Source organism: Natator depressus, chromosome 21, assembly GCF_965152275.1.
Source record: "Natator depressus isolate rNatDep1 chromosome 21, rNatDep2.hap1, whole genome shotgun sequence".
Taxonomy (NCBI): Eukaryota; Metazoa; Chordata; order Testudines; family Cheloniidae; genus Natator; species Natator depressus.
The window spans coordinates 1,308,397-1,326,639 of record NC_134254.1 but is presented as its reverse complement, the minus strand read 5'-3'; the positions used below and the strand labels follow the sequence as shown (position 1 = coordinate 1,326,639).

General features: G+C 43.2%; 1 protein-coding gene and 1 long non-coding RNA gene across 11 annotated transcripts in view; one reads left to right on the top strand and one right to left on the bottom strand.

Annotated features, from left to right (window-relative positions):
* LOC141975466 (uncharacterized) overlaps positions 1 to 18,243 on the top strand; it is a 42,134-nt gene that overhangs the window by 8,336 nt on the left and 15,555 nt on the right. For 4 of the 10 annotated variants that reach the window (XR_012635927.1, XR_012635928.1, XR_012635926.1 and 1 more), the window contains one exon: positions 783 to 974. The exons of 3 other annotated variants lie outside the window; for them this stretch is intronic. This is a non-coding gene — a long non-coding RNA (uncharacterized LOC141975466). Of the gene's footprint in view, positions 1 to 782; positions 975 to 8,375; positions 8,444 to 17,368; positions 17,902 to 18,243 lie in introns of all 10 variants that reach the window. 3 more of the 10 variants (XR_012635925.1, XR_012635933.1, XR_012635931.1) reach the window with 3 other exon arrangements.
* Positions 1 to 18,243, bottom strand: part of PTPN22 (protein tyrosine phosphatase non-receptor type 22) — a 31,011-nt gene that overhangs the window by 5,966 nt on the left and 6,802 nt on the right. The window contains exons 2-17 of the mRNA XM_074935847.1: positions 17,263 to 17,371; positions 16,422 to 16,498; positions 15,209 to 15,304; positions 14,740 to 14,778; positions 14,202 to 14,273; positions 14,027 to 14,086; positions 12,539 to 12,681; positions 11,620 to 11,686; positions 10,179 to 10,256; positions 9,556 to 9,648; positions 7,537 to 7,613; positions 6,149 to 6,921; positions 4,425 to 4,508; positions 4,144 to 4,274; positions 1,824 to 1,851; positions 56 to 136 (exon numbers count right to left, since the gene is read on the bottom strand). Of these exons, the coding sequence (XP_074791948.1) occupies positions 56 to 136; positions 1,824 to 1,851; positions 4,144 to 4,274; positions 4,425 to 4,508; positions 6,149 to 6,921; positions 7,537 to 7,613; positions 9,556 to 9,648; positions 10,179 to 10,256; positions 11,620 to 11,686; positions 12,539 to 12,681; positions 14,027 to 14,086; positions 14,202 to 14,273; positions 14,740 to 14,778; positions 15,209 to 15,304; positions 16,422 to 16,498; positions 17,263 to 17,371 (2,008 nt within the window). The remainder of the gene's footprint in view (positions 1 to 55; positions 137 to 1,823; positions 1,852 to 4,143; positions 4,275 to 4,424; positions 4,509 to 6,148; positions 6,922 to 7,536; positions 7,614 to 9,555; positions 9,649 to 10,178; positions 10,257 to 11,619; positions 11,687 to 12,538; positions 12,682 to 14,026; positions 14,087 to 14,201; positions 14,274 to 14,739; positions 14,779 to 15,208; positions 15,305 to 16,421; positions 16,499 to 17,262; positions 17,372 to 18,243) is intronic.

Sequence of the window (18,243 nt, the reverse complement as noted above, 5' to 3'; positions counted from 1 at the left end):
ACTGAAATTACTGTGCTAAATCTCTGTTACAAGTGAAGAAGACATTACTACTTACTCTCCTCATTGGCAAGAAAGAATGACTCAGGGGTTCTTTCAGGAAGTGGAGGAGGGGAGGAAGAGCGATCCCGTTGTTTCTCTGAGATATCAAGTGTGACACAAGCAAGGGAAACAAAACAATACAGTTTATTAGCTTTTTTAAATCCTGTGTGACACAGTCAGACTGGTCAACTTGGGTATGACGCATGACAACTTAAGAGGCATTGAAATGTAACAAAGACAACGTACTTATATGTGAATTTCAAGATGTACTAGACCAGCAATCATTAACCCATTTATCAAGGATAGATGCTAAGTGTATTTGTCTGTGTTTATCTGTATCTTGTTAGAAGTTTAACAATGTAACCAGATTAGTTTGTAGATGCTAATTCCCTTTCATGTCTTAATTGCATTATATTTGGCATGCAGATGGTTCAGTAAACCTTAAGATCAAAGATGCAAGATAATGCAGGAAACTAATACTATTTACATTGTCTTCAGCTTAACTATCTATGCTATAATGAACTACTGTCTAATTGTCTTATGTGAATGAATGCAACTGGTTTACCTGTGTATGCTTAGGAAATAGATTAGCTTCAGAGCAAAAGTCTGCACTGCCTATTCTTCATTGGGGGAAGGTCTTGCTGTGACAATTGCTGTGAGGAGGCTTATCAGCTTGCTAGAGAACTATAAAGGAAGTTTCAGGCCTGATCCTTTTCATCTCAGTTGTGCTTAAACTTTAACAGGGAAGGTTTAAGCCATAAAACTGAGGTTTCCAAGTTTACCTGGGAATTCTTATGGAAGAGCTTCAGCAGATGCTACACCTGGATTGCCTGCCTATTGGATTATAATCTTTTAAACTGATTCCAGAAAGACTTACAAATAAGCAGCCTTACCTTCTCTGCTATGAAACTGACCTAAGGACTTTACACATATTTGTATGTATATTGATCTTTTAACCTTTTGCATTTCTTTTCTTTTTATTATGAAGCCTTTAGTTTTAGTCACAAAAGGGTTGGCATCAGCATGATTATTAGGTAAGATCTGAGACTCTCATTGACCTGGGAATCAATGTCCGGTCCTTTGGAACTGGTGAACCTCACATAATGGTGAATCAGGTTTTCAGTAACCACTCACTCACTATATTAGACTTCGCTGTCTGGATGGAAGTCAAGGGCTAGAATGCTTAAAAGGGACTATTTGGCTTCTTGGTGACCAACATGTTGTTATAGAAGCTGTTTTGTTACTGGCTTGGTGAATCTAATTATAGAATAAACTGCCAGTTTTGATGATTGTGTGCCCTATTCCTTGCAGTCTGCCTTGAGTGTAGCATTCTCAGTGTGGCTCATCCAGTCCAGTTCCCATATCAGTGTGCTGAGCTGGACTGGGCTGACATCCCCTATGGTGACCACAGTAATGCAATCAGTATAAATCTACAATCCGTCCCAAGAGAATTTACAAGTGCCCATTCCCAAGAGAATGGCAGAGAATGTTCCCAAGGCAATAAAGAGTCTGAGAAGGAAACAATGACAACTGGTTTGCCTGATAAGACTGAAAGAAACAGTAGCACAAAAGGATACCAGCTGATTAGGAGATATAAAAACTAACACTAGCTTGGTTGATGCACTAGTTCGTCATGTGTACAACAGAGCTGTTCCTCTGGGCATGGAGCCTAGGGACTTTTACAAAGTACAGTTTGGTACAGTTACAGTACACTACTGAGTTAACTACCAAACAGACAGGTATCTCAATGGACTCAGTGACCGTAACATCAAGATAAACTGTACCTGATCTGGAGCTCCGGAGCTTCACACTCTGGAAACAAACAAAAAGGGAAAATACCTGAAATTCCAAAAGCCAAATGCGAATCTTTATATTGTGAGCAAGTAGGCAATGAACAGGAAATGATGTTGTTACAAGCACTGAAACACCCACATACATACACCTCCTACTAATGTAATGGAAGATGAGTTCTATATTTCTTATACTCTTGTTATTAATTGAATCTATGTTTCAGAGGAAGGATGATCTTGTGGTTAAGACACTGGGTGGGGGGTTCAATTCATGGTTCTTCTGCAGTCTCCCTGTGTGACCCTAGGCAAGTCACTAACTCTGTCAGTCTCTGTTCCTCATCTCTAAAATGGCGGCAACAATATTTTCCCATCTCATATGGGAGCTGAGAGAATAAATTCATTCATGGTTGGGAAGGACTCAAGCCTGGTCTACACTTCAAACTTAGGTTGACATAGCTACGGCACATGGGTAGGAAAAATCCGCATGCCCGAGCACCATTGCTATGCAGACCTAACCCCCAGTGTAGATGCAGCCAGGTCGATGGAAGAATGCTTCCATTGACTTAGCTACTGTTGCATGGAGAGGTGGAATTCCTACAGCAATGGAAAAACCTCTTCTGCCGCTGTAGCACCGGTGCCTCAGATGCTACTGTGAAGGGGACCCATGGGTGGTGGCTGGAACCCGCCTTCAGGGAGGCTAGCCCCCAGCTCCGCCCCTTCTGCCCATGCACCCCCCCCCCCTGTGGCCAGAGCCCCGAGATCCCCTGATCTCCTCTGCAGCCAGAGCCCCGAGACCCCCTGCCCCACCCGGCCTGGAGAAGCCCGGAGCGCCTCCCCTCATTGGCCGGAGAAACCACAGGCTGGCTGAAGCCCGAGGCTCCCCACAACCTGCCTGGAGGTGCCTGGGCCAGCCGCAGCCACTCCGCGCCTCTCCTCCCCAGACTCCAAGCTGCCCCAGGGAAAAGTATCTCCTCCCGAAGATGCTTTTGATATGCCCAGTGCAGGTTCCGGGTTGGCTGAGGAGGTGGTATTTGCTACTCAACTTCCTGGGTTCATCAGTAATCTCTGGAGTCCAGGGAGATTACTGATGAACTCTAGAAGCTGAATAGCACATACTGCCTCCTCAGCCACCCCAGAACCTGCATGGAGCATAATAAAGCTAAAACTTTGCTGCCACAGCAGTCTCCCCAGGCCTATTATACCCACCGCCCATGAGGGGACCCCATAAATACCAAGACACATGTAAAACTGGCGGCTCGGGTCACTTATGTCATTAAATATCCTAGAGCACTTTTCACAAGGGGGTTAATTAATAGTGGAGCCCTAGTCAAATTTCATCACATTCCACTTTCCTAAATTCCCCCTGCAGTATCAGATAAGTTATTCTTCACTTGGCTACTATGCCACCCTAGAATTAGCTGCATTTCAGGGGTGAGTTAGTGACACCCATGTAGACACTTGAGGTGTGTGTTTATCTCAAGTTAGCTAACTCAAGATTAAGTGCTAGTGAAGACTAGGGAAATTGGTGGTTTTAACACAAGTTAACAGGTTAAAGTAAATCTTAGGCTCCCCAGTTGTCTTTACTTTGACTTGTGAACTCATGTGAAAACTACTAGCTACTTTACCTTGTGTTATCTATCTCAAGTTAAAAACACACCTTTTTTTTCTAGTGAAGATGCACTCTTGTAGAGAGCTTTGGGATCCTGCAGGAAGAATGGTGCTATATAAATGAACATTGTTATTTTTAATTGGTTAGGCAGGTTCATCATTATTTATGCTTGTAATACAAAAGGGCAATCTCCAAATATTTGTTCGTAACTAAGTTTCCTAATTTCCTGATAGTCCTTGTTTGCCACTTCACATCTGTTGCATTACAGGTTGCTGCTGGGTATATTTTTAAACATCTTTCTATGTTAGCTACATTAATATAGGATCCCAGTTCATTGCTTTCATGCTGAGGGGATGGCTACACAGTGACTGAGTGACTCATGTCTACCTCTGCACTGTCTCCTCTCCCCATCCCCAGTGAAACTCTGGAATGTATTTTGGTCCTTATGATTGTAGACATTAATGTGGGGGATAGTGGTACTTCTGTTTTCTCTTAAACCACATTGGCTACTACCCTAGTAGTCTGTCATGACAGCCTCAACTAAGATCACTTCTGAAGATTGAACTCTGAATCTGAAATCTGCAGTAGTTTAAGAAAAGCACATGCCATCCAGACTGGTGTATTCCTTGCAGAAGCAGGGAGCATTACATGGGGATCTGCATAGCAATATTGCTGTAGAAGAGATAAAAACATCACTTTAGTTACCTTACTTGGTCTCAGTCTTACTGAGTCATCAAATATCTTTGGCTGAGACACCCCACTCCATTCTGAAGAGGTTCCATTGTTTATATTTCTTGGTACAGGTTGGTGGTTTGACGTTGCCAATGGAGGTTGACCTGGAAAGAATTAAATGCAAGAGGGATTTTTTTCACTTTCTGGGTAGCCCAAGTAATTCGTTGTTGGATTCTGTGACTCAAGCATTGAGCAAATCATCAGAACTGTCACCTCAGCACTTCTTAAATTAGCACTTCAATATTTGCACTTACCAGTTTCATTGGCCACAATAAAGGACTCTGGGGTTCGCTCAGGCAGAGGGGGAGGAACATCATCGTCTGGATCTGGAGAAGCTTCTAATTAAAGAGACAGGGACAGTTATTTGGATTTCTTTGGACAGTCCTACCATTACCACAATACACAGCTAAGAAGGGTCCCTACAAAGCTGTGCAGCCTTGAGAACTGACTCACCCAAGTCATTTAGTCCAACTCAAACATCTAATATAAACCAATTGTTGACAATCCATCTTCCACCAAGAAAAAAATCATCCCCATTTTCCCAGGCTGTAGGGGATACCCCCATAAGCAATCCACAGAGCTTGAATCCCATCCATCTTGAGCCCTGGCTGCTGTTACCCAACCAGGCACCATAGATTGTGATCAAAATCTTCTAAAACTTTATTTTTAAAATCTAGGTATATTCCAATATGATTTCCACTTGCTCTAGATAATTATAAAACTGTGTGCCTGATTTCACCTGTGTCAGCAACAGAACACCCATTGTGGAGCAGGATCAGTTCCTATGCATGTTAACCTGCATAAACTTAAAATTAACATTGTTACTAATAGGTGGCAGTTGTGTTGGTAGCTACTCCAACCTAAACTCCAGTATAACACCTTCAGTCGGGGATTAGGGGTCTGAAATCCCACAGAAAGCTGGAGAATTTCCAATGATGGAGGGATCTCAGAGCACTTTTGACATTTGGGTCCTAAAGAGCCTGAACAGAGCAAAGATGGTTTTAGTTTTATTTATTTTTTACTCCACACCTACAGCAATTCCAAAGTAACTGACAAATATTGCACTGATACCATTGACTTGGACATGAAGAGAACAATCCTGTACCCAATGGAAACTGTGGAGTAAACTTTATGTGGGCAGAATGTAACTTTTCAGGCTTAAGTTCAGCCAGGACACCAGGAGTGAAATCCTGGCCCTATTTATCTCAGTGGGAGTTTTACCACTGACTACAATAGAGCCAGTATTTTCCCCAGGGTTCCCATCCAGAATTCTTTCAGAAACAGCTATGGAATCTTTAAATGACTGAGGGAAGGGATCCTTAGAGGAGTCACTAAAACCACTTCCGACAGCTCCCTTGGTTTTCCGTGGAGTGATCCAATCCAAGTACTAACCAAACCCAACCTTGGTTATCTTATATCTGCCGAGGTCACAGCCTGAGGTGACATGGTAGCATAGAGCAGAAGTATTAGAGGGATTCTGATGGTCATGCTACCCCAGAAAATTATGGAAAACTGAGGCAGAATCAACAGTTTGAAGCCCAGTTCTACCGACCACTCTTTGGTTGTGGTTTCTACTGAAGTCAGAAGGAACATTTCAGTCCTTTGTCCAACTGACAGGTTTCAGAGTAGCAGCCGTGTTAGTCTGTATCCGCAAAAAGAAAAGGAGTACTTGTGGCACCTTAGAGACTAACAAATTTATCTGAGCATAAGCTTTCGTGAGCTACAGCTGAAGTGAAGTGAGCTGTAGCTCACGAAAGCTTACGCTCAGATAAATTTGTTAGTCTTTAAGGTGCCACAAGTACTCCTTTTCTTTTTGTCCAACTGAGTGGGAGTTCTGGATTTGGAAACAGAACAGGCTGCAGGAAAATCCTATGTGAATTTCAAAAAGGTATCACACAACACAGGGTAAGACCCCAGAATAAGTGAGCTCAGGTGGCAACACTGCCACACAGCTTAGTCTGCAAGGATGCCTGCCTACCATCCATTGGGTGAACATGCTGGGACAGAGATGTTGTCACTGGAGGACTGGCCATGGTAGAATCCAAGGGCTGGATTGTGGAAGTTGCAGCAGGGAAAGAAAGAGAAACTGTTTCATACAGCTCCGAAAAGTAGTCAATAAACATCGGGGATCCTGGATCATCTGAAGAGAGCGAAGAAAAGTAAGGATCTTCCGCTGAGCAACAATGTGAGGAAGGATGTGGGCCACTGCTCATGTGCCGCGGGGCAGCGTCTGCCAGTCTGCTTGAATGGTTCAGTTCAACAGAAGAAAAGTCTGTCTGCCTCTTAACCTCAAAGCCCACAGAACTGCAGGAGTTTGGTAGCCAGGGGTCCAAAGAGGGTACTGCATCCCCTCCATCCCGTTCCTGGGTGTCTCTCTGTTGCAGTAACTCAAAGGGAGTTGATTTGGTTTGTATTAATGGGGCCTTGACACTAGGGTTTCCCCTACATGCAGCTGTAGATTTCAGGTTCAGAGGAAGCTCCTCAGAAAAACTGCTGCTCAAGTCTAAGCTGTGATGTTTCTGGAGTGGTTCCCCAGACAGCAGAGTGTCCCATTTCACAGCGACACCTGCATTCTTGCTGCTGCTGAAGTTCAAGGCCCCAGAAGAAAGGGCTTGTCTAATGGGAGAAACACTGTGCCCATAGTTGTCATGTACTGTTGAGGGCCTACAGCTCGACGCATCAGTCAGTGATATTTCCCCTTGTACCATATGATCAGAACTTTGATGTAGCTCCTGTTCCCCTCGTGCTGAACTGCAATAAAGTACAATTATATGAGAGCAGAACTATTTACTGCACAGAAATCCCCATTACTCTATAAGCAGAGCTCCACAGTGTTTTAACCCCAGTGTCCATACAAGAGCAAGTCCCCAACAGTCCTTGCCATGTTTTTAGGGGGAAGCTCATCCTGTGCATTGAGCCTACACAATGCTTGTGGACCAATGAAGTCATGATTGAGCCTTACTTTGAGGGCTTAAGCCATGAATAAACCTGTGCTAGCCCCTCTGCATGGGTGAATTTTACCAAACAGCAAAATAAGTGTTTTCCTGATCAAAACAGAAGATGCAAATCAAAATCAATCTTCCTTCTAAAATATATTGAAAAAGAGACCCATATAAAATGGACATTTGGTACCTGAATCTTTGTAGGCAATTACCATGTCCGTGTCTCCCTAAAAAAGTGTCTATTTTTGTTTCAGTGTTTTGTGTGCGCTTATTATGACCATTCTCTATAGACACACACAGGATCTAAGTGCTAGAAGAACAGCCACATCGCCAGCTGATTACATAATGTTATTTCATCCTGGAATTAGAAGTCACTGGCACATGGCACTCGCACCATGTGTGTCTAGATTAGACCTGCCCTTACCAGCTCGGTAGTGTCAGAGAATAAGTTTCTTCCAGTGGGCTCAGAAGCGGCTGGAGTCTTGGATGGTTTGTTTGAATCTATTGAAAGAGAAGGTGAGCTCATATTATAGCAAGACTGTCAAGGAAGCATGCAGGCAATACACAAGGTTTCATTTCACTTTGTTATTCCTGGTGATTGGCTCTGCCAGCTACCTCTGCCTACCATTGATTGTTTGGAAATGGAAATGCAGGAACAGCAGAAACAGACACTGTCTTACTGGAAGATGCATTACATATGTTTTTACAAGAATCAGACTCTTCCCCAAAAAGTTTGCAATGTCTGTGCAGCTGGCTGTGCTTCTAGGACCCACCTGCTATCTGGCTACGTGGAAGTTGGTTTTGCTTTTGACACTTTAGTTGTGCGCTCATCCCCTTCTTTTGGTAAAGTGTTTTCAAAGGACAGCCAGGTCTCTGCAACTGAGAAGGTTTGGCCAAGAGCTATAAAACCACATCCGGACTCAAGTGTTTCTCTGCTTTCTGTCTCAACCTGGACTCACATCTGCACCTAACCATGTGACTGTCCACAGCACAAGAGAAGGAAGCTGACTCCCACAATCTGCTCAACCAAGTCTGGCTGAGAAGTCTCTGCAAATACCAGTTTATTACAGCCTGTCAAACTCAGGTACATATTTTAAAGGGTTCAGTTTGAAAGTTGGGCTTTATTGTGGAGTCAGTCTTAAGACCTTTGCTGAACATGCCAGATATTTTTCATTGTAAGTCCTATTTCCACCCCCTTGTAACTGAAGTTTTTCAGTCTGAGTCTGTTTAGAAATACTTTTTTTTTTTTTTTTTCTTCCCCAGAAAGTTTGCAGACAGCCAGACAAGCCATGTTTGATGTGGAGGGCTCTGAGCAATTAAAACAAAGAAAGGTCAGAATTAAGAAGTGTTTAACTCTGTTTGGGATGTTACAACTCAAATATGACTTGACCACGCAATTTTAGACTCAGACACTTCATCCTACATCAGAACTAGTTCACAGGGCTTGAAAAGATATGGCTGAGGAATTTACATGTATGTTTTCACTGTACATTTTAGCCTCTCTTGCAGGAGTTAGCTGTAATGGGCATTATCTAGCGCAGATCCTATCTACTTTGTTGGGAGCAGAACCTTTTGTATGTCTTTGATTTGTGTTTTGTTCTCTTACAGTAGATTTTTCTCAGGGGAATTCGGGATCTTTTTTATATTGTTAGATTCTAGTCAAAGCTACTGGAGATGAATAAAAGAGGTGCAGGGCCCAAGCCTGGATTGACAGCTGCTGCTGCCTATATGGCATCTCTCAAAGCAACATGTTAATACTAGCTTTTGCCTCTTATCGCATCATCCATCCCATTTGGCCAATGCTGCCAGTTTGACTGCCCACCTGTCCAATGAATTCTGAAACTTTCATCTGAAATATGGACAGCCTTCCTGAACTAATCCATAAGGACACTACGCTCTTCTCCTTTTGATCCCTCCTCAAGACCCAGCTCTGCTGGGATGCCTACAATAAATCAGCCAGTCGAGATTGACAGTTTGGGGAAAGTCAATACTTTATTCATTCATTATAATAAACAATTACACAAAAAAGCAAACGGAGCCCTCCTCTGCATCTTGCTACTGTAACAGGGATTGCATAATGAAGGGGAAGGCTGGGCTTGTGGTCAAGGCACTTGACTGGGATTCAGGAGATTTGGGTTCAATCTCTGGCTCAGACTTCCTGTATGACTGTAATCTTTCTGCCCTTGTAGAGGGTAGTGAGGATGAATGCAATAATGTGCATGTGGTGCTACAGTTTTGGGGACCGTACATGCACCTACATAGATTGGAGCCCCTTCGCGCAACCCTAATATAACCATTAAATATACAAGAGCAGCAACTGCATTCCTTTATTGCAAATCACTTCCCAGTTCAGCAGGGCTTGGAGGAGTTTGAATCTGAGCTAACACATCTCAGCCATAAGAGGACAGCTAAAGGCAGTATGCATTGGGAGGACAAATCTTACCTCTGTGGCAGCAGCGTCTGACTGGACAGAGAGCACTTCAATCTGTCTTTTAAAGAGTTCGATCACAGCATCGTAGACCAACTCATACTGTTCCTAAATAGAAAACAGAAGAAACACAGGAGATGCAGGTATCCCCGTTACTCACATCCACTTCAGACAGCAGCCAGTTCATCTGAACCATGCAACATATTAGCTCTTACAGTGCTGGAAATTCCAGTCCTGGGATTACATGAATTCTCAGAAGGCGTTGTAGCTGCTGTTTTCAAATGGTCAAGGTTTGAGTATGTGTTAATAGCAACTGAACAAACATGTTGTGTACTGAACTTCCTCTTCAATACATCCCAGTTGAAGCCAGCTTCACTTACTGGATAGTAACTTGTTTCAGCATAGACAATCACAAGTAGTAAGCTACATCGTCATGTACTCATTTGGTTTCTCCTGATTAGCTTCTTTTGGGAGAGGGTTTTACAGAATACAAAGCAACATGCCTGCTGCACCCAGGGGCTTACCCCACAGTGTAACAATACAAGTTTGGTTCTTGCAAACCCTGAAGAGAAGTTATGGGTCTGGTTTTATAGCAAGCATTTAGTGGCAATGACCTGCTTGGAGCTTTCTGAACATACCTTGGTTTGCACTATTGATGGCCTTTGTGTGCGCATTTCCTGGACCAGACTAAAAATACTGAAGTTCTCTGGAACAATCTTATAAAAGAGAGATCATGAGAAATTAGAAATGGGCCTGAACCAAAACCACTCCCAAATGGTGATGCAGTTCAGACCTGGATCCAAACTTCAGCCCCATTGTTACAAGAAATCTTTACTGCTTGTGATTTCTTCTTTGAGGAGGGAAATGATTCATCAACACATATCCTGTCCCATCTTCTACTCATTAGGAGGCATCCCCTTCTCTGACCACAGCATGAGAGACAAATACAAGTTCCATGGGGTGCAAAGAGAAGCTGAATTTATGGCAACCTGCCTCCGATGAAGTGAGCTGTAGCTCACTAAAGCTTATGCTCAGATAAATTTGTTAGTCTCTAAGGTGCCACAAGTACTTCTTTTCCTTCTGCTCTGAACTGTGATCTAGATGGATTTTAGTGTGACCATGATGCAGAAAATAGCCACTCCTAGGATCCTGTGTTGAGACAGGCATTCATTCAGGAATTACTTCACTTTAAAAGCAATGAAGTAAAAAAATAATCTAGTTTTAGAAACCTGAATTTCTTACACTAAAGGACAGAGGATCAGGACTGCAGCCAGGCACAGGATTGCAGGCAAAAAGCCAGTTTAACAACTGATGTCAGAGCAGTGGTAAAGCACTGTGACCTGCAGTTCAGGTAGGAGGGTAGCAACAGGAAAGAGGCTTTTATTGGCTCTTTATGTTTTAGGTTATTTTAAGGCCTCAGGAGTGGTTCATATCAGCATGTGGAGAGAACACAAGTCTGTGAGGAACAGTAAACAATATGGAGGAGGAAGAGACAGGATGAAATTAGGACAACATGAAACAGGGCATGGAGTTTATTAAAATCATCTGACACTTAACTAATTAGCCTCTCACAGTTTGTACGGCAACTTCCAACTTATCTTATGTATATATATTTCTTCTTACTATATGTTCCATTCTATGCATCCGATGAAGTGGGCTGTAGCCCATGAAAACTTATGCTCTAATAAATCTGTTAGTCTCTAAGGTGCCACAAGTACTCCTGTTCTTTTTGCCTTCAAAGAGTTGGGCCAGCACAGGTGCTGGAACTAGGGGTTCTGCCGCACCCCCTGGCTTGAAGTAGTAATAGCAACCCAAATACATGGTTTCTGCATTCAGCACCCCCACTATAAAAATTGTTCCAGCACCGCTGTGGGCCAGAAAGAGTTTATGAGAGAATTAGCATGTGAAATATACTCAAAGGCAGCAAGAGAATTTGCTATAATTGGGAATATGATTCAAAAAAGACTGAGCCAGACACAGGCACCTTGAGGAGCAGAAGAGCCCAGGGTAAAAAGCAAGCACTGGGTAGGCATGCAGGAACACAAAAAGACTGATCCCAGGCACTGCTGAGATACTCACCCCATCCTTCAGCAGCTTCCAGGTATAATCAATGGCACAAATAACTCCTGTTCTCCCACAACCAGCACTGAAATGAAAATCGGAGCGCTGAGATTTGAGGAGGGGCTTTGTCTTCACTTATTACTTGACATTCAGCTCTATTTCTTCTGTGTTTTTATTCATGGATCAATACTGTTATTCTGCAACTGATGCAAATCCAAGTCCACATTGCCTACCCATGCACTGTATTTTCTGACCAAAGGCAGCCCAATCATATCATATCATATATATATCCTATCAGTTCCATCCCTGAGCCGGCCTCCAATGATGCCTTAAGGAGGGAGCTGGCTGCTGACTCCAGTGCATTGCCCTGTTCATTTCAGCCATGTTACTCTAGAAGCAGCACCTCTAGTGCCTTACCGACTCCCACAGCACGCTGCAGAGCAATCACTTCCACACAGGATTGCTATCTCTGCAAACCGATGTGGCAGCTATTCTGCCCTTGGCAACAGAAACGTAGATTTGCCAGATTGTGAGAGAGTATTGGTCCATCAAAACCAGTACCCTCCCTGCATCCATCAGACAATGCTGATTGATGAGCTGCAGGAGGATGAAAAATCCCATGTTGCACTTGAACAAATTCCTTTCATAAACCCTATGGGATCAGTTGATGCATGGGGACTGATTATATTTTTCTTGGTATGTAACTACAAATATAATTGTACATACAAATTAGCCAGCTTTTTTTCTACATCCAACCATTCAGTTTGCTCAGATACAGCTTCTGGCTTTAGAACTTGCTCTCCTCAGACAGGGGATTTGACCTAAGACTTTAAAAAGTGACAGGCTTTTTAACCCCCACCTAAACAGAAAGAAAGAATCTGTTCCATTCACTTGGGGCTAAATAACAGCATTTCCCTTGCCAGTAAAACCTCCTTACCTGCAGTGAATACAGATGGGGATGTTGTCACCTGCCTGGTAGCAGCGCATCTCCCAGATAAGCTTAAGGATGGGGTTGATGGAGGAGGGTACATCATGGTCTGGCCAGTTTTTATAATGGAACTGATAAATAGTGCGAATTACCTGTAAAAGAGAAGAAAGAGGAGGAGCTAAGGCCAGGAATTCTGTCAGTTTTACATGAGGAGAAAGCCCCATGTCTCAGATGTGCCAGTCGGTACAGAGCCTACAAACAGGTGTGGCCATTCCAAGATCAAAAAGGCACGAAAAAAGGCAGTCTGTGCTACACCCCCACCAGGCCCATTCACACTATATTTCCGACATACACCCTGTCTGCCACTCCGCAAATGTTCTCTTCGGCCTTCTTCATTTTACACGGCACTCTCTGTATTGCCTGCTAATAGTTTCTAGAGAGGAAACAGTGAGGCAAAGGCCTGGTTTATGCTAGGAAATTAGATCTATATAACTATAAAAAGAAAAGGAGTACTTGTGGCACCTTAGAGACTAACCAATTTATTTGAGCATAAGCTTTCGTGAGCTACAGCTCACTGCATCGGAGCTGTAGCTCACGAAAGCTTATGCTCAAATAAATTGGTTAGTCTCTAAGGTGCCACAAGTACTCCTTTTCTTTTTGCGAATACAGACTAACACGGCTGTTACTCTGAAACCTATATAACTATGTCGCTTAGGGATGTGAAAAACCCACATCCCTGAGTGATGCAGTTAAACTGAACAAACCCCAGCATAGACAGCGCGAGGTCAATGGTAGAATTCTCCCTTTGACCCAGCTCCTGGTTCTCAGGGAAGTAGAGTAAGAAACGCTCCGCGTCGGTACAGTAGAACTTCAGAGTTACGAACACCTTGGGAATGGAAATTGTTTGTAACTCTGAAACGTTCGTAACTCTGAACAAAACATTATGGTGGTTCTTTCAAAAGTTTACAACTGAACATTGACTTAATGCAGCTTTGAAACTTTACTATACAGAAGAAAAATGCTGCTTTCTTTTTTTTTTTTTTTTAAAAAGTAGTTTATGTTTAACACAGTACTGTACTGTATTTGCTTTTTTTGTTGCTGCTGCTGCCTGAGTGCACTTCCAGTTCCAAGTGAGGTGTGCGGTTGACTGGTCAGTCCGTAACTCTAAGGTTCGACTGTAGTGTTTTCACTGAAGTGGTACAGCTGCGCCGCTGCCGCATTTTACAGTGTAGACAAGCCCTATGTTTTTCTTATCCAGAGAATATCTCAACTAAAACAGCTGCAGAAATTAGGGTTTGACAACTTGGCTATTTTTACTTTCTTTAGTATATAATCACTATGGAATAAAAAAATAACACGCTTGGAATATTGGCAGCTCCTTCAAAGCTTACTGTAGAAACCCTGTATCTCCTGAAGTCAACAACGGTACCGTTTGATTAGAATAAGCGCAGTAAAGCCAGTTAGATGTTCTTCCTGCCTGGCCATTTCCCTACTTACATTGTTCAGTGTCACCTTTAGAGTCCGAATCACATATTCAGTTTTCTTTTCCTCCAGTTCCTGCAGAAGCAATACATTAGTCACTTTCTGCAGACACATGGCACTGGTTTCCATAAAGCGTGCCACAGATTGTGGAACACTTGTTAGGCAGGATGGAAAAGGCTGATGTACTTACACAAGTGATGGTGAAAGGACCACACTGGAGTGGGGAATTGCCCACCTCAACCCAGTACCGCTCACACTTTTTCTATTATAAAAAGCAGGAAGAGTCTGTAGTTATTTGTCTCTACACCTGCCTGCCATGTCTCCTGCCTTGTCTTCCCCAATGGACAGTTATTTGTTTCGAAATGCCTGGCTTTTGTTGCTGAGCTGACTCGTCTCCTTCTTCCTTGGGGCTCCCAATACACAGTTTCTCCAGAGAGACAGCATCACTTTCTGGTGATTCAAGCACCTGCTTGGCTGCTGGAGTGAGCCACCAACATCACAGTGTGTGATCTACAGAGACCCCTCTCTCTTGCAGAAGCTAATCTCACTCTCAGAACCAGTTTGGAGATGATTGAACAAAATCGTGTGCATTTGGGAGTCTCCAGAGATGAACTATTCACTGATTTCTAAATATGAACTAATTCTTTGTGAAACCCAATGGAAATGCACATTCTTCCTCCCCCTGGTGACACCAAGACACTGGCTCCATGCTCCGACACATTACTCACCTTCCCCATTTCAAACTCCATGCAAGCCATAACCACAATCTGTAAAAATAAAGTACATAAAAGCCTGAATGTCTCTTAATCAGGGGAGAAAGGCAGATTTTAGATAGGATAGTTAAATAGCGGTCAGGGATATTTATCAGTTGTGAGAAAAATTATTTTGGGCCATCATATGGCTCTCTTACTCTGATGCTTCTCAGCTAGGCAAAATTTGGGCACTGTTCACAGCATGGGTGCCAGAGACCTTTCAGCTCCAAAGCTCTCCCACGGAAGACTGTCATGAGACAATACTCATCCATCATGCTGTTTTTGATAAAGACTCTCATGAAAAATGCAGTGAGCATGGTGCACAACTCATGACCCTGAAACACTAACAGCACATACCCATTATCCAGCCAGTAACACAAATACACAGGGACTTTATAGCAAAGCTGTAAAAATACATAACAGAAAGCACCAATCTGCACCTTACCAGGACTTCATATTCCCAAATCATCCTCCAGAAGTCAAGAACAGTGGTGGAGAGAGGACCCTGGGTAGCTATATAAGCCCTCGGCCCATATACCCCCTAAAATGAAATTCAGATTGCATATGAATATAATATTTGTATGGGCACTAAGCACCCAAAGAGACAGAGCTAACTATAATTTAGAACTGTACTGCATTTACATGAGAAGACTAATGTGCTTTAATGACTAGGACAACTGTAGTTCCTTCAGTTTTTTGTCTGGCTCTCTGGTAAGCTATGTGTTTTAGCCCCTGCAGTATCACTAGTTGGACTGACGGTCCAGTCAACAGCTGACTAGCAGAATCTGCCCTTCTCTGCTGATAGTGAGAGATGGGTTTGGAACAACCCTCGCCCCTCACTTCCAAACAGCATCAATTTTTTTCTATTTTTCGGGGGAGCTTGGTGACAAATGTTCAAAATACTGATCTGGTCCATGTTTTGCAGTTGGGCATATCCCTACTTGTTAATATCCTGGTCTGGCATCCTTTGTAATGGTCTGTACCCTGTACAAAGCGGTTAGGCAACATTCCTTGGCACAGATGGAGGGAAACATCTCTGCTTCAACCACAGCAAGGGGAGAGGCGTTTACAAACCGAACAAAGCTGTAGGGGTGGAGGAACGAGGTACTGACTTGCCCCTGTCTCTTGCTGGCCACAGATGCCTCGAGTTCTATTGATGTAATTGGGTCTCAGCACTGATGTGGGTGCAGAGCTTCCTGTCTGAGCAGTCGTGTCAGAGGCCTTTGCTAGTGGCAGGCAGTGTACAGTCACGCGCCATGGAACACGTACACACAAAGGAATATAAAGCTGATGGGGGACACAGGGCTCTGAGCTTGGAGCTGTGATGTGAAAACTGCTCCCCTCCCCAAGATCATGCACTTCTCATATACCAAAGCCTGGCTTCCTGGACATTTTAAGGGGTGTTGATATGGAGGGTTCTCAAAGGTCTCCTTAATTTCCTGCCAATTTCATTATCACCCCCACCATGGTGAGCCACCCCATAGCCAATAAGGATGGGACAGAGCTCCCTCCAGACTTTGGTACAGCTCTAGATGTATGTACTTATTCTATATCAGCCTGCCACTGTCTGCTCATTCCATGCAGCACTGCCATGGGAGCTGCCTTTTCACAGCTCAGTGTGATGCACTTGGAAGTATGTACTACAGACCAGGCAATACCTTGATGAAGTTGGCATTTATGTAATGAGAATCTTTATCTGATGTGATGAGGGAGAGCTCCACTCTGCTGTGATCAACTGCAGGGGAGAGAGAAAGGAGTAATTATTGTTTTTATTGTATCACATTAGAGCTTAGAGGATCCAAGTTTTGTAGATTTTAAGGTAAAAGGGACCATTATGATCATCTAGTCTGACCTTCTGCCCAGCATAGGTAATAGAATTTCTTATTGTGATTTCTTCATCAAGCCCATATCTTATAATTGAGCTAGAGCACATTTAAATCAAGGCCCATTGTAGTAGACGTTGTACAAGTACATAGTATGACAGTCTCTGCCCTGAAGAACTTACATGGAATTAATGTGTCCCAGAGACATCTCTGTCTAAGCCTGGCTTTATGTGGTTTCTCTGAAGTTGGACAGCATGCACATTATACAGCAGACTTTCATGTAACAACTTACCTGATACATAAGAAAAAATATTTTCCCCTACTGAATAACCTACAAATCCCCACAACTATGTATATACATTAAAATATTAAAATGTGACATCTTAAATATGAGTCATGGCATTCAAAGCATATCAGGAGTTGGTCTGTGGAGGGTCACATGGATATATGCACAGGTATGTCTATCTGATGAGCATAGGAGAGCATGTGCTTATGTATGCATGTCCTGATGTGTGTTGCATAGCCTACATTGGTGTATGCATGCCCATACATGCTAGGCTTACATACTGATGTCTATATCCACGTATGTACTGGGCAGGGGAGGAGGGAGAAGCTAGTATGACAATAACTGGTAAGAAAGAAAGCCTAACTTGCAAATTTGGTATTTTCAACCTACAGGGTAAGATGTCCTTGTATCGATTTTTCTTGATGTTTTCTGGTTGCTCAGACGCTGCAGTGGGGTATATTCTGTCTGATCTGTATTTTGTTGATTGCCTTTTCAGCTTCTGTGGTGAAACAATGGAACAGATTAAAGCGAATGATGTACAGGCAGCACAGTGCTAGAGAGCATGTCTGACGGTCCCTAGGGGGCCAGACTCACCACCACAAAGCAAGGTCTGCACAATTAATTCTTTCCTGATTGGCCTCTCTCGAGGCACTTAGCACAAACAGAGCAACAGTAGCCACTCGAGAACCATTTTGCAGCCAGGACTTCTTTGAAGACCAGAAAGTCTGCATGCTGAGCTGGGGACGCTGGAGGCTCTGACACAGGCTTTTGAAGTGCCTCTTTAGAAAGTTATACATTTATATGGAACACAAAACTTCTGCCATACAAACTTATCATTTTCAGCAAAGATGCCAAGCAGACAACAGACAATAGTGACATTAAGCTATCTCCAACAAATGACAAGCAATTCACTTTTCTCACACTGTAGCGAAGAACTGAAGCATCTTTGTCAAATAATCTCTGGTTTGTGGTACCACCTGAATTAGACTGAGCTGTGCAACAGGAGGAACTGAAGAAAAGCAATTGCAGGTACTGCTGAACAGGATTCTAAAAAAGCCAACACATGGCTCCAAGAGACCTCTAATAAGTCTCTCTTTGGTAGGGTAAGGCTGCTGCATTGTGGATTTTTTCCCCTGCTTCCAGAGAGGTTATATGGAGTTTTGCTGGTGCAGTCTAAAAGGATTTGTGATTTCACTGGGCTGAGCCGTTAGAAACACACCCTTTGCTTCACTACACACTGGCCTTTAAAAGTACTAAACATTTTATTATTACTGCCCCCATTTCTTAATGGTAACATCTGGCCCACTGTGCTCAGTGGTATGACAGGCAAGGAATTAATGCTGCTGAATCTCAAACCAGACAATGAGGGAT